This window comes from Pseudorca crassidens, chromosome 11 (genome assembly GCF_039906515.1).
Source record: "Pseudorca crassidens isolate mPseCra1 chromosome 11, mPseCra1.hap1, whole genome shotgun sequence".
Taxonomy (NCBI): Eukaryota; Metazoa; Chordata; class Mammalia; order Artiodactyla; family Delphinidae; genus Pseudorca; species Pseudorca crassidens.
The window spans coordinates 67,719,941-67,747,473 of NC_090306.1; the positions used below are offsets into that span (position 1 = coordinate 67,719,941).

Below are 27,533 nucleotides of genomic sequence, written 5' to 3' on the forward strand. Positions count from 1 at the left end.
CCTCTCTTCTCTTTGCAAAACCACCTTTAAATACAGGAAATTCTGTAGCTTCTGTCTTCAGCATTTCTTATTTCTCTTAATTATTCCTCAGAGCAGTGACTATACTTCTTTGACCATGCACTAACTCCTGAAAATGCATATTTATTTATTAAAATCAATTACATGCACTACTGTCTTACTTTATTACTGTATCTCCCAATTCCCAGAGGCAAAAATCCTACTCATTGTGTAATAATTCTAAGATATACATTTTCCCCAAATTTTAATATTGCTGAAATCTTCTACAATCTATTGACCTTACAATCAATGATGTCTCAGCAATGGACAATGGCCACGACATGGTTGTCATCATCTGTCTTCATGTAACCCCAGTCACAGCTATTCATATTGTTTTCAACTTCAACTGATTTATGTGCATTCATACCTTTGATACCTTATTTACTGAGCTTAACTGTTACTTAAAATGTCTTCCTGGATGGTGTCTGAAACTTTTTGCTGATACCTTGTAGTAAGATCAAGAAAGCACCACCAACAACACTTGCAGAATGCTATCAGTGGCTTAGAAGAAAATCCCAAAGGCAACAATAAAACATTCTTAAGCAATGCTGCATCCAAGACACTACAATTAGATAAAGAATGATACTGTGTGTGTGGGGAAAAAAAACCCCAAGGTGCTTAAAAACAAAAAAACACACACACTGTATTACAGGTTTTTGTTTTTAACCTTTTAAATTGGTACATAAAATAATGACAATGTGTTATGACGATGGCATCTTAGATTTGATGAAATTCAGTTTACGCATTATAAACATACCCAAAGAAGTCCTGGCTTCCTATTGCACCTTTTTAATTGGCATCTCAAACTAGGCTTATTTAAATTCACATTCCACTACACTCGAATTTCCTCTGCTTCCCTCAATCTTGCTCTTTAATTCTTTAATACTAAAGTTAAAGGGCATCATTTTCCCAATTACAAAGGCTAGAAAGGGAGGCAGAATGGTGTAATGTCTTAAAGTGCAGACTTGACAAGTTAGACTATCTAGGTTCAAATCCTAGCTCTGCCAATTATCGTGTGATTTCTCTCTATGACTCAGTTTCCTCATCTATAAAATAAGAATTATAATACGGGCCAACCATCACTCATCCAAACCCAAATTTCAAAACTTTTCTTTTTTTAAAATAAATAAAGAAATAAGTAAATATTTATTTATTTATTTATTGCTGCATTGGGTCTTCGTTGCTGTGTGTGGGCTTTCTCTAGTTGCGGCGGGCAGGGGCTACTCTTCATTGCAGTGCATGGGCTTCTCACTTCTCACTTGTTGCGGAGCACAGGCTCTAGGCACGTTGGCTTCAGTAGTTGTGGCACACGGGCTCTAGAGCGCAGGCTCAGTAGTTGTGGCTCATGGGCTTAGTTGCTCCATGGCATGTGGGATCTTCCCAGACCAGGGCTCGAACCTGTGTCCCCTGCACCAGCAGGTGGATTACTAACCACTGCGCCTCCAGGGAAGCCCTCAAAACTTTTCATATTTTAGAAATATAATATTGTAGATTATGCAACACCCTTATTGAGTCTGAGGCAGTACTCCATAACCAAACATGTTAATATTTTTGCAAAAAATAAGTTAAGTGGGGGAGAAACAAAGACTATAAATAGCCTCGTATCAGTTCAAGTCATGGTGAGTTGCCAAATGAGCCTACACCAAACTTACAATTTATTTTGTCATTTTTCAGAATTTTGAGGGTTTGGAATTGTGCATCTGGGCCTGTGGGGTGGTGGCAGCAATATATTTTCATGTAATTGTTAGGATGACCAAAATTATGGACTTAGAGCAGTGTATATTAAAGGACTTAGAGCAGTGACTGGCACACAGTAAGCACTCAATAAATGCTAGCTATTATCAGCATTATAACTACCTTTGATTTTTCCTCCCACCTTACTATCTAGATCCAGTGAATCACACTAAGCCTTATTAATTTTATTTTCCAAATTTCTTTCAGATCTGCCCCACTTCCAAGCTCACTGCCACTGCCCTGTCTCTAACTCCCTAATCCCTAATCTGTTCAAACTCCCTAATCAGTCAAGAATTGTCTTCTTAAAATACAGAGAAGGATCATCATGTTCCTAAAAATGCATCACCACTAAAGGTCAGTTAGCAAGGCATACAAATTCCTCTGTGCTGTAGTCTCAGTTCCCTCTTCCTGTCTTATCAGTTACTCTCTCCATATACCACTAACACTCCTCTCCTCAAAAAACGACGACTCCAGGGGGCTTCCCTGGTGGCGCAGTGGTTGAGAGTCCGCCTGCCGATGCAGGGGACACGGGTTTGTGCCCCGGTCTGGGAAGATCCCACATGCCGCGGAGCGGCTGGGCCCATGAGCCATGGCCGCTGAGCCTGCGCGTCCGGATCCTGTGCTCCGCAGCGGGAGAGGCCACAACAGTGAGAGGCCCGCGTACTGCAAAAAAAAAAAAAACCAAAACAAAAAAACCAAAATACATAGTCTGCTTTACACTAACTATGTATCATTCTTGACAAGAAATATGTAAATAACCGAAATGCATGGATTTGCCAACTCTTCTTGGTGCTCAAATACCCACATATCAAAGTAAATAGGACAAATGACTACTTCACTCTCTCCTGCTCCTCTCATCTAGCTAGGTCTGCTCTAAGACCAAATGATCAGATGATAGTTTTCTTTATTAAATAATCCAGGAGAACCAAGAGCTTAGCTATTTTTCACTAAAAGTAGTGACCAAAGATAGAATTATGAATAACAACAACTAATTCAGCTAACTTTACTGATAACTAAATATATGCCATAGATTGTGCCAAGTGTCTTATAAACACTATCTCATCTAATCTTCACAATAATCTTATAGAATAGGGATAAGCGTTAACATTCCTATTTTAAAGATGAGGAAACAGAGGTTCAGAGAAGCTGGTAATTTGTCTAAAGTTAATAGCAATTAATTAGCAGAGTTAAGATTAAAATAGAGTTGTCTCATTTCTGAGCTTGATATTAGGAATATTGTAACGTTTCTCATAGGCATGGTGGTGCAATTTATATAGTTCTTAAATTGGTAGGAATTTCTGATTCTTTTACCAAAAATAACAACATTATTGAATTCCAGGCAGAGGAATCAGCAGGTGCAGACTATGAAGCAAGATGCTTAGTTTGTTTAAAGGCTCAGCAAGGGGACCAGTTTGGCTAACAAAGACAGCCTGGAGAACGTGGAGAAAATGACATCAGAGAGGTAACAGAGGGTCAAACCACAGCCTGTAGGCCACCAAAACTCTGGTTTCTAAATGCATTATAAACCCACTGGAGGGTGAAGGGCTTTGAATTAAAATGTGATGTTATTCCACTTGCAATACTTTAAAAGGATCATTCTGGCTGCTGTGCAGAAAACAGATGGGGGGAAGAGGATGGTTATGGTTAGAATGATTCCAACTGCAATAATTTCAGTGAAGAACAGTGTCCAGGATCAGGGAGAAATGAAAGAGGTGACGAAACAGTTAGATACTGGATATATTCTAAAGGATAAGCCAAGAGAAATCTTGAGGATTCTGTTGTATGTTTATGAAATAAAGGTTATAGTGAAGAAGAAAAGCCATGCCATAAATAAGCCACCACAAATATTTTAAAAAATTATATCCTTAAATAGCTGATTCTTTAATGATCAAATAACAAAGCTAATGAAACTTTTTCCATGCTGTAAATAAGACCATGAAGATGTCACTGAATGTCACTACCAGTATATTATAATGATATGAAATCTTCAGCAATGTCTTCAGAACTACTCCAAACGTGAAGAAAAATATGTTAAATGTACTAATTAATCAACATTCCATTCTATATACTATAAAACTACATAATGCTAGCCTAACACAGGGCTAATTTTCTCTGCTATTGAAAGTTTAATACAAACACTAAAGCTACTCAAGATAAAAGCATTCCTTAAACATCTGTGGCAGAAGGCTAAAAAAGAAATGTAGTGACAAAATTAAAGAGACAAAAGAGATTATAACCACATCAATAACCAAAGTGTTAATAAAACAAATCATTTAAGTTTTATTATTCAAATACAAAATTTTTTTTATTCTTATAAGTCATAGGAATTTTTGTTTATGTGAAAAATAAAGACAATGCCAAGGCTAAAGTTACAGTCATTCAAATAAATAACATTCACTGGTCCATCAAGAAGGACAAGCTGAATAAACTACAGTGACACTGCACAACAGAGTACTAAATACTACACCTGAAGAGAACAATGAGAAATAGCTCTATAACCCACTATATAGTGGTCTCCAGGATAGACTGTTAAGTGAAAAAAGAAAACTGGAGAAATAGTGTATGATAGTCTTTCATTTATCTGCAAAGAGGGAATAATACTTATATTAAAACACAAACTGGGATAAAATATAAAATTTAAAAATGTTACCCATAGGAAATAGGGTGGTAGAGTAGGGACTGCCGTTAGAACCTGGTATTTTATGTAAATTATAAAACAAAATTAAACTAAACAAAAAACAAACTTAAACAGTGAACTTAATGGTATATCTAGTTAGTGGCATAACCAAACAGAAAAGAATTATTCCAAGTGACTTCAGCACACACAGTAATTTGATGGTATATTCCAAGTGGGATACCATAAGGACAAAAAGAAATGTCACCCCCCTCACCCCTGCCAAAAAAACGAAAACAAAATCCCAAACTTCAAACTGCTTTCAGTAATCATTATTATTGTGGTACTGTTATAAGCAATCTAATGTATATGTAATATATGATGAAGCAAATGAGTATTATGTGTTATTTTAATTCTACAGTTCTTGGCAACAAAGTAGGGGAGAAAGGAAATATTGATACAAGATTGAAGAGGTTAAAGAAAGACACCCTGATGCTGAATTTGAATTTGAAAGAATGATCAATGCAGCAGCAATGAGCACTTCTAGCACCCATTACAAGGAACAGGTTTCCTTAGAGAAATGGCAATTCCAGACCCAGGGCAGGAAATATAAAAGATGAGTCTGGAACATTTTTATACTACTAAAGAGCAAGGAAGCTTTTAAAGATCACTTTATTTGGTCATGTCCCAAGGTCTTAGAAGCCAACATGAAGAGACTCTTGTAGACCAAAGATGGTACAATTTGCTAATCAATAAGGGCAATAACTGCAATGGATTGAAATACATCAAGTACGTTTAAATGCATGTGCTCAAGTTATTTAGATCTCAAAAAAATCAATTAGTCCTTTTTGAGGGTAACTAGTAAACCAACTCATTATTTTAAAAATCAGTATATGCAGGGAAAGAATAAAGAATATATCCTGTTTTCCTATAAAACTTGTACAAGGGGTAACCAAATAGTAGATATGAGGCAGTTTCCTTTACAAAAATATTTCAGCTAATAAAAAAGAAAGACAAAGTTTAAATGCTGCCATCGTAAAACTCCTATGTCTTCATCTAATTATTTCTTCATCTCATTATTCTTTTATCTATTATTTCTTTATTTTATTTGTTATTATTTCTTGGTTATTGAAAGCCAAGTCAGAGGACTTGGTTTTCAATGTTTTCCACATAATTTAAATATATAATTCAGTTATACTTAATGGCTAGAGTTATAATTAACCGATCGTTATAGACTGGAACAATAAATTGAATACATAATTTTTTGGGCTCCATAATCATTCTAGTATGTCCAGAAGTCATAGTTCTAGTATGTCCAATTTTACTTCTAGTCCATAGCCCAATGACATTCAACTACAACTTTTAGGGAAGAATACCTTGATGTGACAGTGAGAATTTTATACTGCCTGTATTAGTTTGCTAGTATTACCATAACAAAATACCATAGACAAAGTGGCTTAAACAATAGAAATTTATTTTCTCATAGTTCTAGAGGCTGGAAGACCAAGATCAGGGTGTTGGCAGGTTTGGTTTCTTCTGAGGCTTCTCTCCTTGGCTTACAGATGGCCACCTTCTAACAGTGTCTTTACATTGTCTTTTCTCTCTGTGTGAAAGACCCTGGTGCCACTTTTTGTGTCCAAATTTCCTCTTATAAAGATAGAGTAAGATTGGATTAGGGCCCACCCTAAGGGCCTCATTTTAATTTAATCATCTCCATCTATACAGTCACATTCCAAGGTTCTGGGGCTTAGGCCTTCAACATATGAGTTTTGTGGGGACATGATTCAGAGTGTAACACTGTCAATTCAGCACCCCAAAGGAAGAGAATAATGTTAATGCGTACATTTCAATATCTGACCCATCAGTAAATAGTAAAACAATGCATATACTGACCATTAACACTATGCTCCCCAAACTCACTTCATTTATTCTTCCTCTAATCCACTCTGGTGAAGGGGCATTATTAAACAATCTCTATTTTTGGTTTTCCCTAAGACTTCTACCTTATTCATAGCAGGGAGATGTTGAAAGTAATTATTTTGGTGAAAATGTGAGAAAATTGAGCCAGAATATGAAGAGCTATCATTCATCTATTCACTTGGCTTTTGCTAGGCTAGAGACCAGATGTGAAATTGTTAATTGTCTAGAAACTAAACTGCAACCTCACATTCTTTGTTCTACTGTCTCCAATAGAGGTCAAAAATTTAGAACTCGCTGTATCCTACCTAATCATCCACAAATCCTCATAGTGAACTATCTGTGCTTCACTGTTTTGTTTTACCTCTCAGTTCAACAGGGTTGAATTAGTACTATTCTGTGCAAAATGTAGTTGGTAAAGAAGCATGTAAACAACTGATATGTTAGAGATGATGATGAATCAGCCAGGAACATTAGCAGGGTTTCTGGAAGAAGTGATTCTAACATAAACTGCTGAAGTCTGGTAGTAGCTGGTCAAGTAAAGAAATGAGGCAAATGAATCACTATGAGCAAAGACACAATGATATGAACCAGCAGGGAATACTGGGGAACTGAAAGTAGTCTATATTGACAGAGTAAAAAATGTAGAAAGCAATATGGGAAACAAGAGCTAGGAAGAAGCCAGATCATTCCCATTTTATAAATAATATTAATCATAGAGGCTAAGTAGCTCAGCCAAGGGCACAAAGGTAGAGAATGGCAGAACCAGGATTTGCAAACAAATTTAACTCCAAATACATCACTTAGCAGAGTGACCCCATGGTTTATAACTGTTGTCTCTACGTCATTATTAATAGGGCCTTCCTTTACCCTATAAATGCTCTGATTTGGGAGGTATCTTTCACCCTACCTCTTAAGCCACCATGCTATATGTTTTCTAGACCCAAGAAAACTAGGATTTTGGATTTCATTAACTTCTCTCACTCATTAGTGAAATTAATTACTGAAAGAGATAATGCTGGTGAAAATAATCATGCATTTAGAAGGGTTTTAGGCAATCATCACCTAACAAATAGCCCAGTATATACGAGAGTTGAACGGTCTTTTATAAAAATATTATCCTTATTTAAAAAAAAGAATCTCAGAGGGCAGAAAGAGCAAAAAAGGAAAACTCATCATTCTTTTAATTTTAATTTTGTTCAAAAAAACTATAAATTTAAATATAGTTGACCCTTGAGCAACATGAGGGTCAGGGGTGCTGACTTTCCCTGAAGTTAAAAATCTGTGAATAACTTATAGTTGGCCCTCCACATAAGCAGATCCCCTGTACCTGTGGTTCCTCAGTATTCCTGGTTCCACAACAGCGGATTCAACCAACTGCAGATCACGTAGTACTGAAGTATTTACTGTTCAAAAAAATCCATGTATAAGTGGAACCATGCAGTTCAAACCTGTGTTGTTCAAGGGTCAATTATACTTCAGTTATACCACAGCCATTAATGCCATAAATGCCTATATAAAGGTAGTTAGATCAGCAAAACTATAGTCAATCTTGGTCAAAATAGGTCATTTTTGTTTGTATAAGTCCTATGAAACACATATTCCATATCCCACCTTCCAAAAAGAAGAAAAGTTGTAGTTACTCTACTGAAACTATTAACACCTGCAGCAGACTGCCCAACCCTCCTCACACTTATTTTCTGGCATTAAAAAAACTGAATATGCCAGATACTTGCTTCTCCCAGCAAAGACATGGGCAAATTACCAAGCCCAGGCCAACATAAGTCCCTTAAGGGGAAATCTGCTATAGTCAGAGGGCTCTCTAGGGAAGGTTTCCCTCCTTGACAGTCACAGAATATGGAGAAGATACTTTCCACTCCCCAACCACTTTTTATTTTGCTCTTGGATGTGCATATGTAAAAACACAATTCAGGAGTTGTGGCAATCATCTTGTAACCAGGAGGGAACAAGGCTAAGAATAAAGTGTATATTTGGGAAAGGCAGAAGAAAACACCTGAAGACTCCAAGCCCTGATGACAGCGCTGAGCAGCTTAATAAACAAACCTGAATGCCCTTCCTCTAAACTATGTATTATCCTGTACAACAAGTACCCTTTCTCTTTACGTCAGTTTAAGTTTGATACTGTTTACGTGCATCTAAAATCATCCCAACTGACACAATGGGTTGTTAACCAAGTCTACAAGAGGAAATTATTCAGGACAATTATTACTGTCTTTTCAAACTCAGAAGCATGAATTAAAAAGGAAACACAGGATTACACATCTGAAGAAAGAAGCTGGGTTTTCATTTTCCCAAAAAGATAAAAAAGATAATGGTCAAAAGTTAATACATACTGAGTATTTCCTATGTGCCAGGAACTATACTTGGTGGGTTATCTCAGTTAACCCTCACAACAAACCTAGAAAATATTATTCCCATTCTACAGAGGAGAAAGCTGACAATTATAAAAGTTATGCAACTTGCCCAAGGTCATACCCCTTGAGAGTGGTTGAGGAAGCCTTCATAATCCACATTAGTTGACTTAAGAACTTAAGTACCAAGTATTTAAGGACAGCTGAAGATAAATGCACCTTAGCTATTTTTTTCTATGAAGATGAAATCCAAGCCCTTTGTTGAGCATGAAAAGAACAGAAAGGAATAAAGAGAACCACAATTAAAATTATGAATAACCACTGTTGATTTACAATGGCAAAAAGAATCCTTCATTTTACACATAAAGAAATCAAAGCCCAGAAAGAGGAAACAAATTATCAAAAGGTGTAGCGCAGTCAGTGTTAGAGTCAAATAGCTCAGATTTTCTGATTCCCAGAGCACTTTTCATTTCACCGAACACTGCCTCTCCTTTAAACTGGTATACTGTATCTCCAATACACATGGGGGCTGGAGGGGGGGGGCGGGCAGTGTATGTGTGCATGAAATGTACAAAGAAATAAAACTATGAAGACTTACTAAGAGAGATTCACAGAGTAGGACTACCATATTTATTCAATATTTATTAGCTGATAAGCTTTGATGTGAACAGATAGACAATAAAAATGTTTATGGTGCTGGATACACAGCAACAAGAAAAAATAATTTGATGAAAAAATTATTTTGTCAGGATATGTATACTTCCTTGTTAAATTTTTCAAGAATCAAACTTTCTCAGAAAGTACTCCCCTATTAAAGGTAGTTAAGAATACAATGACTATTTTTCACTAAATTTTCATGTTTTTAGAAAACAATCTTAATAAAAACTAAGCATAAATATACTGAATAATTGGAGAATTATGTATCATATTCTTTCTTTAGCAAAGTAACCTAATTCAGAATTGTTGTTAATTTCCCCTAACAATTCATGATTACATAGGGATATACTAGATTGCTAAATATTAACCTTGAATCATTTGACAATACATACACTCAAAAGAAAAGGAGATGGGGCTGGAGAATGTGTACAATTACTCATATCAATTCAAAGTACCAAAAGTCAAAGATGGTAGGGAGACAAGAAGATGATCTCACACCAAGAGACAATATTTGGATTCCCATGATCTACTTATTCTCTTTCCTGGGAAGAATAATTTTTATGAATTAAGGTAATATAAGAGTTCAATCATTTATCCATAACAACAATTTCTATAAAATCTCAAGTCTCTAAATAGTATTTGGATAAAAACAAACACAGAACTAGCTTACTCTGCAATATCAAGATATCCACAAGAAGCAGCTGCATGTAGTGGTATCCAGCCTTCATTATCAGGTTGATTAATATTTGCTCCATTTTCTACCAGAAACTTCACCATATCAACATTGTCATCAATGCAAGCCTAAAAACAAAACAGAAAGCAGGATTAGAAAAATTTTGAATCAATACTCCCAACAACACATCAATAGAATAAAATTCCTATTTTGAAGCTTTTATAACATATTTTCTATAAGGTAGTCTCTTGCCATCTTGATTGTACTGCTATGAAGTAGGCCAATGGTACTACCTAAATTTTAATAGTCCTTGCTTAGATACCCATATAACAATACTGTATGTGACTAGACATTTTATGCCAACCCCATGAGGAAAACAAGTACATGTCAACATGGAAACAATCAAAACATTATAATTAAGTACCAATAATATCCTCTATAGCAGTGGTTCCCAAACTGTGGTCTGTTCAGGGAGTGGGATCCCTTCAGGGAGGTGACAAGGTCAAAACTATTCTCAAAATAATACTAAGATGGTATTTCCCCTTTTCACTGTGTTGACATGTGCACTTGAGGATGCAAAAGCACTAGTGGTAAATATGTTTCTGTCTAAGAATAAATCAAGGCAGTGGCAAAAAAAAACAAAAAAAACACCCCACAGCACTTTACTGTCCTTGTATTCACCACTCTGCACTCACAGGTTTTTTTTCTTTCCCAAGCTATTTTTACTTATGAATGTCCTTGACAATGCAGTAAAAACTATAAATTTTATTAAATTTTGACTCTTGAATATATATCTTTTAAATACTCTGTGGAATAAGACAGGAAGCATGCATAAAGCATTTCTTCCAAATATAATGACTGCCCTGAGGAAAAACACTTGTGCAATTAATTTGCAAGCCGATCTAGCCACTTTTTCCATGGAACATCATTTTAAAAAAATTTTTTACTGGGGTATAGTTGATTTACAATGCTGTGTTAGTTTCAGGTGTACAGCAAAGTGAATCTGTTATACATATACATATATCCACTCTTTTTTAAAAATTCTTTTCCCATATAGGCCATTATGGAATATATTTTTACTTAAATGGCAAACTATAGTTAGTCTAACTTGGATGTTGGCAGAAATTTTCTTGAAAATGAACAAAGTCTGTCAAAAAAAACTAACAGTATTTGTTGCCAATGATAAAATTCAAGCTTTCAGGAGTAAATGAATTAGTTATTTTAATTAAAAAATGCCATTTATATAACATGGGTAAAGTATTGCTTTAATTCATTTAAAAATGAATTAATGAATATATAGAGTCCTCTGTTTTACCCTCTAGTACTGTAAGTATTAATATATACAACCCACAGAAACAAAGCTCTTTAAAGTCCTTCATAATTTTTAAGAGTATAAAGGGGTCCTAAGATGAAAAATTTTGAGAACCGCAGCCTATAGTAAATAAGAAGGGAAATTTTTTCAATGCTTACTTTGTGCCAAGTAGTATGATTGGTGCTTTATCTATTTTACTGATTTGTATATATTATCCTCACAAAATCCCTCATGAGAATGGGAATTTTGCTGTATCCCCAGCACCTTTTACCATTCTTTGCATGTGGTAGGGGCTCAATAAATGAATAAATGAACAAGAAAGCTAAGATTCAAAGAGATCAAGTAGCCTGAATAAGCCACAGAGATGGAAAATGATAGAGCTGAGATTCTATCACAGATGTTCAGATTCCAAAAAATAAGCTCCTTCCACACTTAACACCATATCCACAGATGTTCCTATTTCAGCAACTATTTCTCACCTATTTTGCAGTCTCTGAAACAGGATATCATACACTCTAGGCACTTAATAAGTGCTTGCTGTATAAATAAAACCAATTTTCCTTTATCTATCACAGAAGCAAAAGAAAACAGTTTTAGTAGCTTTTTCCTAGGGGGGAAAAAATGACAAAGTTGGTGTCAAGAAAAGCACTAAGGACAAAGTACTTTACACCTAAAGTGGAAAAACACTGACAAGTGTTTGGCTGTAGGCTCTAGTTCTGGCTCTGCCACAGATTTTATAGCTGTGAACAAGTAATTTAAACTTTTGGGGCTCTGTCTTTCAAGTGGAGGAGAGAAGCTGGTGGGTTACATATCTCTAAAATTCCCTACCATATTTAACATTCTCATATATCCATGATTCTTCCCTTTGGAACAAGTTACAGGCAATCTGAAGGCAAGATCCCAAAGTGCCCAAACAGTACTTTACACATAGCAAATGGTAAATGAGTATATATAAACAACATTCATATAAAGTTTAAGTATATACTGCTTGGGAAAAGAACTGTGTTTTTCAAGGAGCAGTGGTTAAAGGGTAGGAGAGATTTGAGAACCACAGCTATCTAATAACAAGAAACATCAAAATTCTACTGTATTATGAAGTAGTTTATAAAATGTTATTTGAGATAGCTAATGACTCACAGTGGCTTGAAATAATATTACATCTATTTATAAGTTTAAGCATTAATTTTCCTTGAGAAAAGATATTAAATTGTATTCTCCTCTCTCTCAACCTCTTTTAATTCCTACAGGCTCCAAAACAGTATTCTGATTTTATCATTGATATAAAAATATAAAACTCTACCTGATAAATGTTTTCTAATACAAATATGATTACTGTTTTTAAAAAATGGAGAAAAACATTAAAACAAGAAATTATAATATATATGGGAAATGCTCACAATATATTTTTTAAAAAGGATACAAAACAGTTTGCCTAATATGATTCTAATTTTACTTTAAAATCTACACAAAAGACTAGAAGAATATATAATAGTCATTATCATTGGTTGTGTGACTATGAATAATTTTTATTCTTTAAATTTTTCTTTATTTTCAAAATGTGTACAATGAATAGGCAGTGTTTACATAAAAAGAAAATCTAAGCCTTGATTCTTAAATGAAAAATATTAAATCTACTGTATGGATATGGAGAAAAAACTAATTGCTGATAAGAGTGTAAAATTCATATAACCCCTTCAGAAAACCATTTGACAGTATCTACTGAAGTTATATAGAATTGATAAATAAATGGGGTGGGATGTATGTATATATGGGGAGAGTCTACTCATGTAATAGAATCCTATACATCAATGAAAAAAGAACAACAAACAAAAAGAACAAACTAATGCTACCTTCAACAACATGGATAATCCCTGCAGACATAATACATGAGCGAAAAAAAGTAGACACAAAGGATACAAACTGTAAATTTCCAGGCAAAACTAATCCCTGGTTATAAAGCTCAGAATCCTGGTAAATTTGTGGGGAAATAATAGGAGGGGCACGAGGGAGCTTTTTGGAGGACTGGAAATGTTCCCTACCTTTCTGATTTTTTGCATAGGCGTACATATATGTAAAAATTCACTGAATTATATGCTGTGTACTTCATTGTATGCAAATTATACCTCATTTTAAAAAAAAGAAAAAGAAAAAAATAGGCTACCATGTATTAAAAGCCTACTGTATATTATCTCCAGTATAAAACACTTTATCTTTCTCTAAATTGCACATGCTAAAACATGTCTTCCTTTAATTTCTATCCCCTGCCTCCCAAGGCTCCATGTATCAAATGGAATCTCTCTTTTAACTAATAATCTTTAAATATTTTGAGTTCTCCCCACTGCCCAAATTCTCACATATTCTTTTATAGGCTAAGTATCCCTAATTTCTCTGGCTATTCCTCATATTATATATGCTAAAAATTATATATGCTAAGGCCCTAGAAATACAATGAAGGGAAAAGATCACATAGTATAGGAGGCTAGTCCATAAACAACAACGTAAGGGTATAAGAGCAGTGGGTAGAAAGTACTAAAATATCTTTGGGAACATAAAGAGATCTTGTGATTAAGACAGTCCATAAAGGAGAATACATTTGAGCAAGGTTTTGAAGATTACATAGTTGTTGTTCAATTCGCAATTCAACTAGAAGGAACTTCACTGAGCAGATGCACTATGACTTAAATAATGTATGGAATAAATGAACAGAAAGTCATCCAGTGGTAGATAGTATCTGCAAGTTATAAAACAGAATAAGGCTAGGTGGTAAGAGGTCTGAATGTATTGCAGGTAAAAAAATCTGAACATAACGCAAAGATGACAGGATTTGACATCAGAGGTGGTTTTCAACCTACTTTCTAATCCTACTCATCAAGAAAACCTGCTACACTCCCATCAGTAATAGTGGCTCAATTCAGCAGTAGGAGTAAGTAGGAGAAAACACTGTAGAATTTCAGGTAGATGATGTTTGAAAAACCTATTCAGAGTTTAAAAGCAGAGGGGTGACATGATCAGATCAGTATTTCAGAAAGATTACTGGAAGTGGTATGAAGAGAGAAGAGCCTGAACTGAGCAACACCAGTTACTCAGAACGGATATTAAGAGAAATCTGGGAGGAAATGTACAAGGCTTAATTAAAGATTGGATATGAAGGGCGAGGGACAGGGAGAGGTCATTCATGAAAACAAATACCACACATTCGAAAAGCAGGTTGGAGGAAGAAAGATAACTTTAGTTTTGGATATGCTGAATTGATTATAGGTGTCTGTATACTTATCTAACGATGCATATCCAGTAGCCACCTGAATATGCAGATCTAGAGCTTAAAAATGAATGTGGGATAAAAATATCTATTTGGGAATTACCTGCATTAAGGTAATAATTAAAATAATGGGACCTAAAATCACTCAGGGAAAGAATGTAGAGAAGTGATTTCTATGAAAATAGTAAGAGAAAGGTTAAAATTAAATTATAATCAGTATATTCTACTTGGAGGACAAAGACATTTGTGGTATTTTATTCAGTCAGTTACAGAGAGTTCTCAAGAAGCTCATCATCTAGTATGGAAGACAAATACACAAGTAAATAAAAATATCAAAATGAATATGATAAATACAGTTATATGGCTGTACACTTCTTACCATGGAAGCCAAGAAGAGAAGAACTAAAGAAGAATGGTTGTAGTCAGGTAATACTTCCTGGAGGAGGCTCTACACCTGAACTTAACATATGAACAAGTAACAAACACTTCCTTGTATATGAAGATGCAAAATCACATATGGGGAGGATAAAGGTAGGGCAGGATCCAGAACAGAGTCTTATTTGCCATCTTATGAGTAATTCTTTGACAGTGAAGATAAAAGATCCTCAGAACAAATGGTTAATTTTTAAAGTTTCTCCATTTTAAGAAGGTGACTGCCCTGGCTCTTTGAAAAAATTAACATATAGGAATAGCTATTCCCCAGTAAATGAAATGTTGCTGATTTTGATTTTAAATGTTTGTTTTTAAGTCAGTATAACTTAAGAAACATCAAATACCTAAAAGCAGTTAATACCTAAAATACCTAAAGCAGTTAATGTTAAATGTGCTTGGACCTTTATTTTGTTTAAATGTAATAAGTTTTTGAAATGTTTAAATACAAATTAAATGCCAAAAACATCATTGTAAAACATATATTATAAAGGAATCTCAAGTTTGTGTTGTAAATTGTTCAGTGTTCTCCTGAATATTTACAAAGCATACACAATAAACTGGCAGACATGCCCATGAAAATATTGTTGCTAAGAGAATCAAAAGCTAACACATGCAGCACATTAAGAGATACATGACTTGCTGACTTGAAATATCTGACTAAATATGGTCAGTCTATTAAGCCATATATGGAAAGAAACAGAGTGACTCAAATATACTTCTAAAATCTTATCTGACATGATTTATCTTAAGTTTTTCTTAAATACATATTCCGAGCCATTACCAATAACAGATGATTGTGTGAAGACACTTTTGTCATTTAATCCCAGGTACAGGCAGCTTTGTCAACTTGAACTATAAACTATCTCAATAAACTAGTTCAAGTACATAAAACATCTGTTTTTATTGAAAAGGGGGCCTAGTTATTTTTCTCAGCAAGTTAGCACAAGGACAACCTTTGTTCCCCACTCATGTTTAGGAAAAAGCTCAAAAGTCTAATAACAAAGAATTGAATTATAAAGGGGCTACACAAAGTTGGCTCTAAGAAGACAGAGTCCATGCCTTAAAGACAGATTCTGGGTGAGGCACGTGGAGTTGAAAAATCATTAAATTTCATTCCTAGAAGAGATAAAAACAAATGTGTTTAGCAACCATTCAATTCAATTGAGTAAAATCACAATTACAAAATAAACAGCATTTGAAATAAATTCTAACACTGTTATATTCCTTTTCATGAACAGACTCTAGAGCCAGATTGTCTGGGATTAATCCAGTTCTGCCAGTAGGCTGGTTGTTGTTGGGTCTATTATATAACATCCTGTGTGCCACAATTTCCTCTGGAAAATGAGGACAACAATAGTACCTACTTCAAAAGTTTACTATGAGAGGTATATGAATTAATATATAAATCACTTAGAGTAGTATCTGTTGAATAGTAGGTACTATTATGTTTATATCAATACATAATCCAAATGTTCAATCATCCCCATTAAAATCTTTTTCTTTTTCAATTCTCATCTAAAACTATTTCATCCCTTTAAAATTACAAAACAAAGTTAAATGGTGGAGACTTGTCAAATATTCTTTGTAGTACCACTTTTGGTAAAAGTCCTATCTACTAATGATTTCTAAGAGGATGATTAAATTTTAAAAGATGCATTAAGAAAATTTTAGGAATCAAACCTCCTTCCAACAAACTTTTACATATAGAAGTTTTAAATAAGCTCATTCATACAAATTACATACAACACAAGAGAGTAAAACAAAGGAAAAGATTTAGTTGTATAAATGTAATTATACCAACTTAGGTGAATATATAATTATAGTCAATTAGATGAAATGCTTACAATTTGCACCTAATCATTACTAACACAGTTAATTACTGAAAGGTAAAAGACAAATTAATCTGAATACAGAAGTTCTCTAAAACAATTTCTACTTCCTTGAAACAACTCTTTATGACTCTTAGCAAGGAAAACTCAGTTCTACTCAACTGATAGGAACAGAAATTTGTAGATATACCAGAAAATAGTCCATGCCCTAAGCATTCAGGGTGACACAGATGTCAGTGAGTATGTGTAAAGAGGAAGTAAACTGGAGATGTCCAAACAAGTTTTTGTTCTATTTTAAAGAAAACTTGGACATATCAAAGGAGGAATCACAGGTGTAGTTTATACAAGAAAAATAATGAAGAACTCCGAGCAGCATTCCCATACTAAACAATAAAAAATATCGATAAATACCTTGGTCTTGCATTGAGACTGGCAAATAAATGAGCATGTACAATCTTAGGAGATCATCTATTATATTTAATAATGAAAACAAGTAAGTTCAGCACTGCATTTTAGTTCAATGATTTTTTTTTTTTTGCCTTTCTTATTTCTTATAAGCAGGTAGGATCTCTAGACATAAAAATAAAGACCTGGCCTTACAATAAATCATATGTTCACATGATAAAAATGACTGGAAGAATAAAATTCAAAACACAGATTATACACAATGGCTAAACCATGGGAATTCTCTATTGGGATTAAGAAAAATTCAGACTTACATAATATATATAGTATCCATAGGAGACACAATGCCTGACAAGGAGAAGATCCAATTTATCTTTGTGGATTGAATGAACTGGACAAGGCAAAAAGACTATAACAAAAATCTGAAAAAACTCTTTTGAGAAAAAATTTCGAGGGGAAAAGTCATTGGTATCTGTGGGAGACTGGTTCCAGTACTCCCTGCAGATACCAAAATTTGCGGATGCTCGAGTCCCTTATATAAAATGGGGTAGTATTTGATTATAACCTACGTACATCCTCCTGTATACTTTAAATCATCTCTAGATTACTTAAAATACCTAATACAATGTAAACGGTTGTAAATACAATGTAAATGTTATGTAAAGAGTTGAAAGCTTGCGGCAGTTTCAACTTTTGCTTTTTGGAACTTTCTGGAATTTTTTTGTGGACTATTTTCAACTCTTGGTTAGTTGAATCCTTGGATGTAGAGGACGGCCAACTATAATCGACACATCGCGTAAACATTCATACTTCATCTAACAAGTACTAAGTATTTGAATAAGAATGCCAAAAACTGGAAACCATAATTATTCCAAGATTAAAACACACCCTTTATCTGCTCTTATTACACAGCTGTTATTTCCTTTATTGATAAAGATCTATAAAGTAGTAAGTCAAACCTAGATCTTTAGAGGCCAAAGACTTTTATTTGAGGACTCAGTAAGGGAAGAATATTACTTCTAGAGTTTAGAATCCTTATGGATATAAAAATGTTAAACTTCAGGATCATTCTTTGACAAATAACTTTTATGGACTGCCTACTATATATAAAGCAATGAGCCAGCCACTTTGGTGGATACAAGGACCAGCAGTAGAGAGTATATTCTTTTTGTTTCCTTTATGCACGCTGCCTGTCATATAGCAAGTCCATAATAAATACATGTAAAATGAATCAAAATAAAATGCAAACCTCTCCTTAATGAGCAGGTGTTTATGACCTAGTGTATGTGTACATTAAACTCTACTAAGTACTGTATAAGACATGCTGCCTTTATTACTGTTTCATGTGTTCCAGTCTTTTCTCACTACTGGATTATAATCTCTTAAGAATAGAAATTGTCTTATATATCCCACAATACCTAACAGTGCTACTCAGCAAATTTTTCTTAATGGACTAAAACAATTGATCATGTAGTACTGTTCTCAGGATGCTTATCATCTACTTAGGAAAATAAGATAAGCAGATAAAGAAAAATACTAAGCAATTTAAAAGCAACATAGCATCAGTGCTGGGAAAACTGGACAGCGACATGTAAAAGAATGAAATTAGAACACTACTTAACACCATACACAAAAATAAACTCCAAATGGATTAAAGGCCTAAATGTAAGACCAGACACTATAAAACTCTTAGAGGAAAATACAGGAAAAACACTCTTTGACATAAATCATAGCAAGCTCTTTTTTGACCCACCTCCTATAGTGATGAAAATAAAAAAATAAATAAACAAATGGGACCTAATGAAACTTAAAAGCTTTTGCACAGCAAAGGAAACCATAAACAAGACAAAAAGACAACCCTCAGAATGGGAAAAAATATTTGCAAATGAAGCAAGGGACAAAGGATTAATCTCCAAAATATACAAACAGCTCATAGAGCTCAATATCAAAAAAGCAAACAACCCAATCCAAAAATGGGGAGAAGATCTAAATAGACATTTCACCAAAGAAGACATACACATGGCCAAGAGGCACACGAAAAGATGCTCAACATCACTGATTATTTTTTAAATTAATTAATTAATTGATTGATTTTTTTTGGTTGCGTTGGGTCTTTGTTGCTGTGCACAGGCTTTCTCTAGTTGCAGTGAGTGCGGTGTGCGGGCTTCTCATTGCAGTGGCTTCTCTTGTTGCAGAGCACGGGCTCCAGTAGTTGTGGCATGCGGGCTCAGTAGTTGTGGCTTGTGGGCTCTAGAGCACAGGCTCAGTAACTGTGGCGCACGGGCTTAGTTGCTCCACGGCATGCGGGATCTTCCTGGACCAGGGCTCGAACCCATGTCCCCTTTACTGGCAGGCGGATTCTTAACCACAGCACCACCAGGGAAGCCCCCAAATCACTAATTATTAGAGAAATGCAAATCAAAACTATGATGAGGTATCACCTCACGCTTGTCAGAATGGCCATCATCAAAAAATCCAGAAACAATAAATGCTGGAGAGGGTGTGGAGAAAAGGGAACCCTTTTGCACTGTTGGTGGGAATGTAAATTGATACAGCCACTATGGAGAACAGTATGGAGGTTCCTTAAAAAACTACAAATAGAACTACCATATCACCCAGCAATCCCACTACTGGGCATATACCCCAAGAAAACCGTAATTCAAAAGGACACATGTATCCCAATGTTCACTGCAGCACTATTTACAATAGCCAGGACATGGAAACAAACTAAATGCTCAACGACAGATGAATGGATAAAGAAGATGTGGTACATATACACAATGGAATATTATTCAGCCATAAAAATAAACAAAATTGGGTCATTTATAGAGATGTGATGGACCTAGAGACAGTCATACAGAGTGAAGTAAGCCAGAAAGAGAGAAACAAATACCATATATTAACGCATATATGTGGAATCTAGAAAAATGGTACAGATGAACCTATCTGTAGGGCAGGAATAGAGACGTAGACATAGAGAAAAGACATGTGGACACAGGGCGGGAAGGGGAGGGTGGGACGAATTGGGAGATTAGGTTTGACGTAAATACACTACCATGTGTAAAACAGACAGCACGGGGAGCTCAGCTTGGTGCTCTGCAACGACCTAGATGGGTGGGATTGGAGGTGGGGGAGGGAGGTCCAAGAGGGAGGGGATATAGGTTATACGTATAGCTGATTCACTTCATTGTACAGCAGAAACTAACAAAACGTTGTAAAGCAATTTTACTCCAATAAAAAAAAAAATAGTTCCCCTCCTAAAAAATAAAAGCAAAATAGCATTAATAAAAGAAAAGTGGGTATGTGAGTAGAGATGAGTTAAAGAAATATTTTTATACATAATAAATCCTTTGCCAGGTTTCATTACTGTCTGAGCTCTGGAGATAGAAAGCCAGCTACAGGTAGCTGTTTTCCTTGTTGAATTTCTTTATCAGACATGATCACACACACTGACCTAGAGGTGTTTAATCAATGAATATATACCAATAAGAAAATAATTTAATTTCAGGGGAAGTAATAAAAGCTTTTACATACTGTTTTATGCAATTCAATTAAATACAACAACAACAGGTTACAAAGGAGTATGCATAATATGATTCAATTCTCTTCATTGATATTCCTTTTCAAGACTCTGGAAGAATACATGTATACCTCATTTTATTGTGCTTCACAGATACTGAATTTTCTTACATTGCAGATACTGCATTTTTTTTTTTTTTTTTTTACAATCTGAAAGTCTGTGGCAACTCTAGGTCAAGCAAGTCTATCAGTGCAATTTTTACACAGCATTTCCTTACTCTGTGTCTCTGTCACATTTTGGTAGTTCTCCGAATATTCCAAACTTTTTAATTATTATTATATTTGTTATGATGGTCTGTGATCAGTTATCTTTGATGTTAATATTGCAAAAAGATTATGACTTGCTGAAGGCTCAGATGATTGCATTTTTAGCAATAACGTATTTTCAAATTAAGGTGTGTACACTCTTTTAAAGACATAATGCTATTTCACACTTAACAGACTACAATATAGTGTAAATATAACTATTATAGGTACTAGGAAACCCAAGAATTCATGTGACTTGCTGTATTTGGATATTCACTTTACTGCGGTGGCCTGGAACCGAATCTGCAATATCTCCGAGGTATGCCTCTATATGCCAAAATGTTAATTAACAGAAGTCAAAGTCATTGAGTTATTTTCCAAAAACCTTAAAGGACATAAAATTCTTATGGTTTTCCAAAACAAAAAAGAAAATCACATAGTTGTTAGCTATCTGTTTTTTGATGAATTTCTTCAGTGCTCAGCAAAATAAGTGGTCAATAAATAGCACAGACTCTTCACTAATTCAATAAATATTTATTAAGTGCCCACTACAGCAAGATACCATGTGCTGCTAGGAATACACTGGGGAACGATATAAACCAGATTTCTATACTCATAAAGCTTACACAGTCCAGCAAGCAAGAAAGATAACTAAACAAACAATAACAAGAGGCATGATAAATACTATGGACTTTACTAGAGAACTTAACCTAGATTTAGGAGAAAGAGAGGAGAAATCAGAATATCTGAGAATGGCGTTAAGGAATTTCCACTTTAAAAAGGCTCGCCATCTAAACCGTAAAAACACACTAGATTGAAAACCACTGATATCCCCAGTAACTGAAGCTAGAGAAATAAACAAGGCACAAACAGCATATGTAAAATATGATCAGAAAAGCCTATGTCAAACCTGGAGAGCTATGAGAATTTAATAAAGGGGAGACAAAATAAAGGGGAAGAAAAAATAAAATAAAAATTTTAAATATACATAGGTATGTAAGTAAGAGAAAAATTCAGGTAGAGAAAGCAGTGTGGAAGAAAATGCAACTTGACAAACTAAAGGAAATGCCCCATACTTTGGTGCTACTTAACAACACAAATGAAGAATACACGAGATCAAAAGGTAAGAAGATAAACCCTACTTAACAAAAAATTCAGCCAATTAAAATAAATTCAGAAATCAAGACACAGTGGTCAAAACTCATAACAAGTGAATCAAAAATAATGTAAATATTATAAATTCTAACAAGGTAGAAATATTAATACAGTTAACAAAACAAGATTAGGGGAGAGAAGAGCAAAAATGAATGAGTGCTGATTTCCTAATCTTTCCTAATGAGTAGTATGATCTTTCTAAAACTGGAACGTGGTTCATAAAAAATCCTATTGCAACGTATTGATATTATGCATAGCCTGTTTTCTTAATCTTAAAGGAATATTTAAGGAAATACTCTGTAGTTATAAAGAAAATTTATCTAAAATTTAACCATTACTTCAGTATTCAGGTTTTTTTCTTTTGGCAAATTAAAGCAAAACTCAATTTTACACATTTTAATTAAAATAGTATACGTAATATGTCCTTTTAAATAAAAGTATATCAAATAATTTGCACAGACATTCTAAAATAATGTTTCCTAAATGAACAATGGTTAGTTATGGATAATCAACATCCACTGAGCAACTATTATTACTTTTTTTTTCAGCATATAGCACATTTCTTAAAGTTAAAAAAAGAGCCAAACACTTCCTGCAATAAATTCAGTCTAATCAGAAATAAACATATATATAGATAAAATTACAAAACAATAAAACCTCTCTAAAATTCTCCTCATTCCAGTATACATGGATTATTTCAGTATACCTTTCCTAAAACCTCAAGAATTAAAACTATATGTTAAAAATTGAAATATATATATTTCTATATATTAAAAATATCAAATTCAGGGGAAAGGGAGAGGTTTGGGAAGGGAAAGGCAAATTTTTTGATATACCATGACATGAATGGGTGGAAAAAATTAGGGAAAAGGCAATCTAAGCCTTGGAGTTATATTTCTATATCCTTTTCAGAAACGAAAGAGCAAAGATATGTCTAACAAACGTTGAGAACCTGGTAGCTGTTCTGCTATTTTCAGACATGCTTTGGCAAAAAATATCAAGGATGAAGTTAAGAATATATGAGTCTCGGTCCTGACGGAAAAAATTGAAAAAAAAACTTATTTGGTTATTTTAACCAAATATTATTTTCCATTTTAGCCTACCAAGCTAGTCTGCATTTCTGGAACCATTAATGGAAGACTTAAGGGAGCAGGAGTTAATACTTCCAAGTCACAAAATAAGAGGAGCACCAAACATTCAAATGGAGAGAAGAGAGAAAAAAAAAAGGTGAAGCTATAAATGATTTTCAAGTACTCTGCTGAACAGTAAGAAAAGGAGAAATGTTCCTAGGGAGCAAGGCATAGTAAATAGGAACGAATGAATTAAGTATTTACTAATATAAGTTGAGGAATGTAAAATACCACAAAAATTATTTTAATTTGATGCTTGTGTAAGTAGCCTCTAAAATAGCAATGATTCCTGCCTCATCCTCATCAAGTTTACATCCTTGTGTAAACTCCTCCCGTTGAGTGTGGACCATACTGAGTAACTTGCTTCTAATAAACGGAATGAGGTAGAAGTAATGGTACGTCACTTTTAAGACTAGGCTATTAAAAGATCGTAGATTCCATCTTGGCATGAACCCTCTCTTGCCCTCTCCCAAATTGCTCACAACTTGGGAAAACTCAATTGCAGTGTCAAGAAGCAGTCTTATTAAGAGGCCCATGTGGCAAGGAAGTAAGACCTGCCAATAATGAGCTTTGAAGTGGATCCTTCCCCGCCTTCCCCCCCACAAGTTAAACCTTCAGACGACATGAAGTCCCAGCCAATAGCTTGAAGTCAATCGAAGTACCTAGATAAACTACATCCAAATTCCTTAACCATAGAAAATTTGGTAATAAATGTTTGACATTTTAAGTTTAGGAGTAATTTATTATGTGGTGATAAATAACAGCTACATTGCTGGATTAGTGATGAATGTAGAAGGCATTTATATCAGTTTTCATTGCTTCCGTTTGTGTGTATCCAAATATCCTGTTCCCTTCTCTACTTAATCTCTAATCTGTCTTTTCTCCTGTATTTCCACTTCTCTTAAATGTGGTAAGTTAGTCCTTCAAGTTATTATCTAAATTTAGACCTATCACTCTAATTCCACAAATTCAAAGCTCTAATCACAATGGACCACGCTCCATTTCTTGAATATGCCAAACAATCTGAAATTATAACTTCAGAATAAATAACAATCACCTGATAATGTACCAGTACTCATGCTTGATGAGTAAAAACGTATTTGATATAAAAGAAAATAACCTTCTAACTAACCAGAGCTATCCTAATAAACAATAAAAATTATTACTCTTTCAATATTTATTTTTGAGGATGGAGGGCATATGAATAGCAAGAATTAAAGTCAGCTTTTATACATTCCTTTGCATTGAGGGAAAAGGATATGTATAATTTTCTACTGCATAATTCATTCGTTTGATCATTTTCCCAAGACTGTTATAAAAAGATGCCAGTATTTTACATTTACAGATTATGGAGTTTTGACATTCCTTCAAATGTAAATAACTAGTCAAAAGAGAAAGTAATAAGGCAGAAATAAAAATACGTAAATTTTCAATTTGCCTCCTGAAACAACTGTCAGCATGCAGCCCTTCTGAATGCAATTCATCACAAAAATTTACTGTAGTATTTCCCAAACTGTTTCCATGAAATTACTAAAATGAAAAGGTTAATAAATGGTCTTTAATAAAAGGTTCTTAAAAATAATTAAATTTAGGAAATACTGGATTAAACAGATTTCTTTACTGCAGAACTTGTCAACAAGTCTCTTTTCCCACTGACATCTATTTTTATCACCAAATTTTTTTTTTTTTTTTTTTTTTTTTTTGCAGTACGCGGGCCTCTCACTGTTGTGGCCTCTCCCGTTGCGGAGCACAGGCTCCGGAAGCGCAGGTTCAGCGGCCATGGCTCACGGGGTCTAGCCGCTCTGCAGCATGTGAGATCTTCCCGGACCGGGGCACGAACCCGTGTCCCCTGCAACGGCAGGTGAACTCTCAATCACTGCACCACCAGGGAAGCCCCAAACTCTATTTTTATGTCCAAGTTAAAGCAGACAGTCTGGGAACCATTGTTCCATACATACAATGTAATATAACAAACAAGTGTACCACTGCACTGTGAATTCCTAGTCTCTCTCACAGAATGAACTAATTTCACAATTTTACACTATTTTTCACCTCTAACGGAAAACCTTGTATGCAGATTTTGTGTACCAATAACTGCATGGAATCAAGAAACTTCTGAAAGGTTTTCTGTTGTTGTTGTTTAAACTAAACAATAATTAACATGGCTAACTCAACACATTACAAATGAGATTTTCACCTTTGGGGATGGTTCTCCAGCTACCTAGAAGACGTTGACACACATACGCATCTCTGCCAGAAAGACAAAAGCTACAAAACTCTGCTAAGACAGATGTGACAAAGGATCTTTAGATAAAACAAAACACAGTGCTAAAAACCCGACAAAGCACGCTCATGCTCCATCACAAAAAAAGCAGGTTGGCAGGAGGAAGGGATTGAGTTCAGTTGCCAAGAAAAGTAACCTGGTAATAAAAATTCAATTCTTTCTGATCATACGAATTAACTAAGGCAGTTTGGGATTTCTCGTGAAGAACACAAAGGGAACCTACGAGTAATGGCTGAGGCACTGCTAGACCTTATAGGTTGCTCCTCAATTTAGACTTCTTCTAACCATCTTAATCCTTTATTTCTGACAACTTTTCCAGCCTATGTTCATGTAGCTAGAATTAAATCATTCTCTTCTTCCATCTTCTGTAACACTGTGAACACACCTCTCCTAACACACTTAGAACACTGTGTGATAATTATCTACCCATATGTACTATTTCTGCATTCATTTTCCTCTCCTTCTGCTTCCACTACTGGGAGCTCTTAAAGGCAAGGACTCCATTATGTATTCAGAGCATAGACTACATTAGGCAGTAATCAAACGTTGAATGGAGGAAACAGTAGGATTTAGCTTCAGTGTAGGACTCAGAAATAGGTTGCTGATTCTTTGTTACCTGTAGATGACTGTATCAGAAATTAATTTTTCCATGTCATATCTGACTTACTACAGTGGATAAGTTAAAACACATTTTGCAATCTTCTTATGTTAGGGGGAATAATACCTTCCCTTTTCCTACACGATAAATCTATAACTAAGAATTTTAGTATCTACAAAGTATTAAACTATCTTGCAGTTAAAGGTACAACTGAGCGACACAGATCACTCAGAAAAATCACATTCTTCAAAGCAGAAAGATGACTAGAGCTGAATAAGATCATACCAGGATAGAAATAACTTATTGTTTTAGCGGCCCTGTGGTGGTGATCACTGCTGCTCCTGAATGTTTACACTTTTTTCACCTGTGTCCCCTAATCAGGTACCAGGAGTTCCAAGGTAGGAAAGACTCCAAACAATTAATAATTTCACTTTCACTTACCCTAACGCCTGCCTTTAGTGAAACTTGCACTTCTTAATTGTACCATATGCAGATATGATCCCTTCCCCTCATCTAAGGGTCAGATAAAATAAACCGTTTTATTTTTAAGTTTCCTTTTAGAAAAATCAAATTATATAACCAATATCATGTAATGTTTTGTTAAAAATAACATTAGCATTCTAGCATAAAACTACTGCCACAAAAGCAATTCCTTTTTTGTGTAAGACAGACTCCCAATGCACATAAGGTTCCTAGTAATTTAGCTGCTGTGGTAATAAAGGCAGCCAAGAAGAGAGCACTGAAGACAAAGTGAAAGCCAGCTAGTTTTTTTTTTTTTTCTTTTTCTTTTTTTAGAGTGGTGCCTTGCATTTCACTGAAAGTCTAAAAGCTAAGTCTTGACCATATAAGGCTTTGGGATTCCCATGGATAGAAATGCCTAGGCAACAGTCAAATCTAATAACCTTAAAATACATGAAATACAGGTACTAAACTACCATGAGAGGGTTCTTATTTTTTGCTCTAGTTTCACTTAAATATATTCTTACAGATAATCCCCAAAGTGTTCCTGCAAAACATTACGATCAAATTCACAAAGCTGAAATATATAAAAAGTATATATAACTCACAGAAAATTCCTTAAAAAATAAGCAACTTTTAATGGAAACCCTCCTAAAGTCTGTTACACATTCTTCTGTCTTTTTTTTTTTTTTTTCCGGTACGCGGGCCTCTCACTGCTGTGGCCTCTCCCATTGCGGAGAACAGGCTCCGGACGCGCAGGCTCAGCGGCCAGGGCTCACGGGCCCAGCTGCTCCGCGGCATGTGGGATCTTCCCAGACCGG

The 27,533-nt window shown here is 34.8% G+C and overlaps 1 protein-coding gene across 6 annotated transcripts in view; it reads right to left on the bottom strand.

The window, feature by feature from the left end:
- PPP1R12A (protein phosphatase 1 regulatory subunit 12A) overlaps positions 1-27,533 on the bottom strand; it is a 150,909-nt gene that overhangs the window by 81,100 nt on the left and 42,276 nt on the right. For all 6 annotated transcript variants that reach the window (XM_067697436.1, XM_067697434.1, XM_067697432.1 and 3 more), the window contains exon 2: positions 10,022-10,152. In XM_067697436.1, coding sequence (XP_067553537.1) covers positions 10,022-10,152 — 131 coding nt within the window. The remainder of the gene's footprint in view (positions 1-10,021; positions 10,153-27,533) is intronic.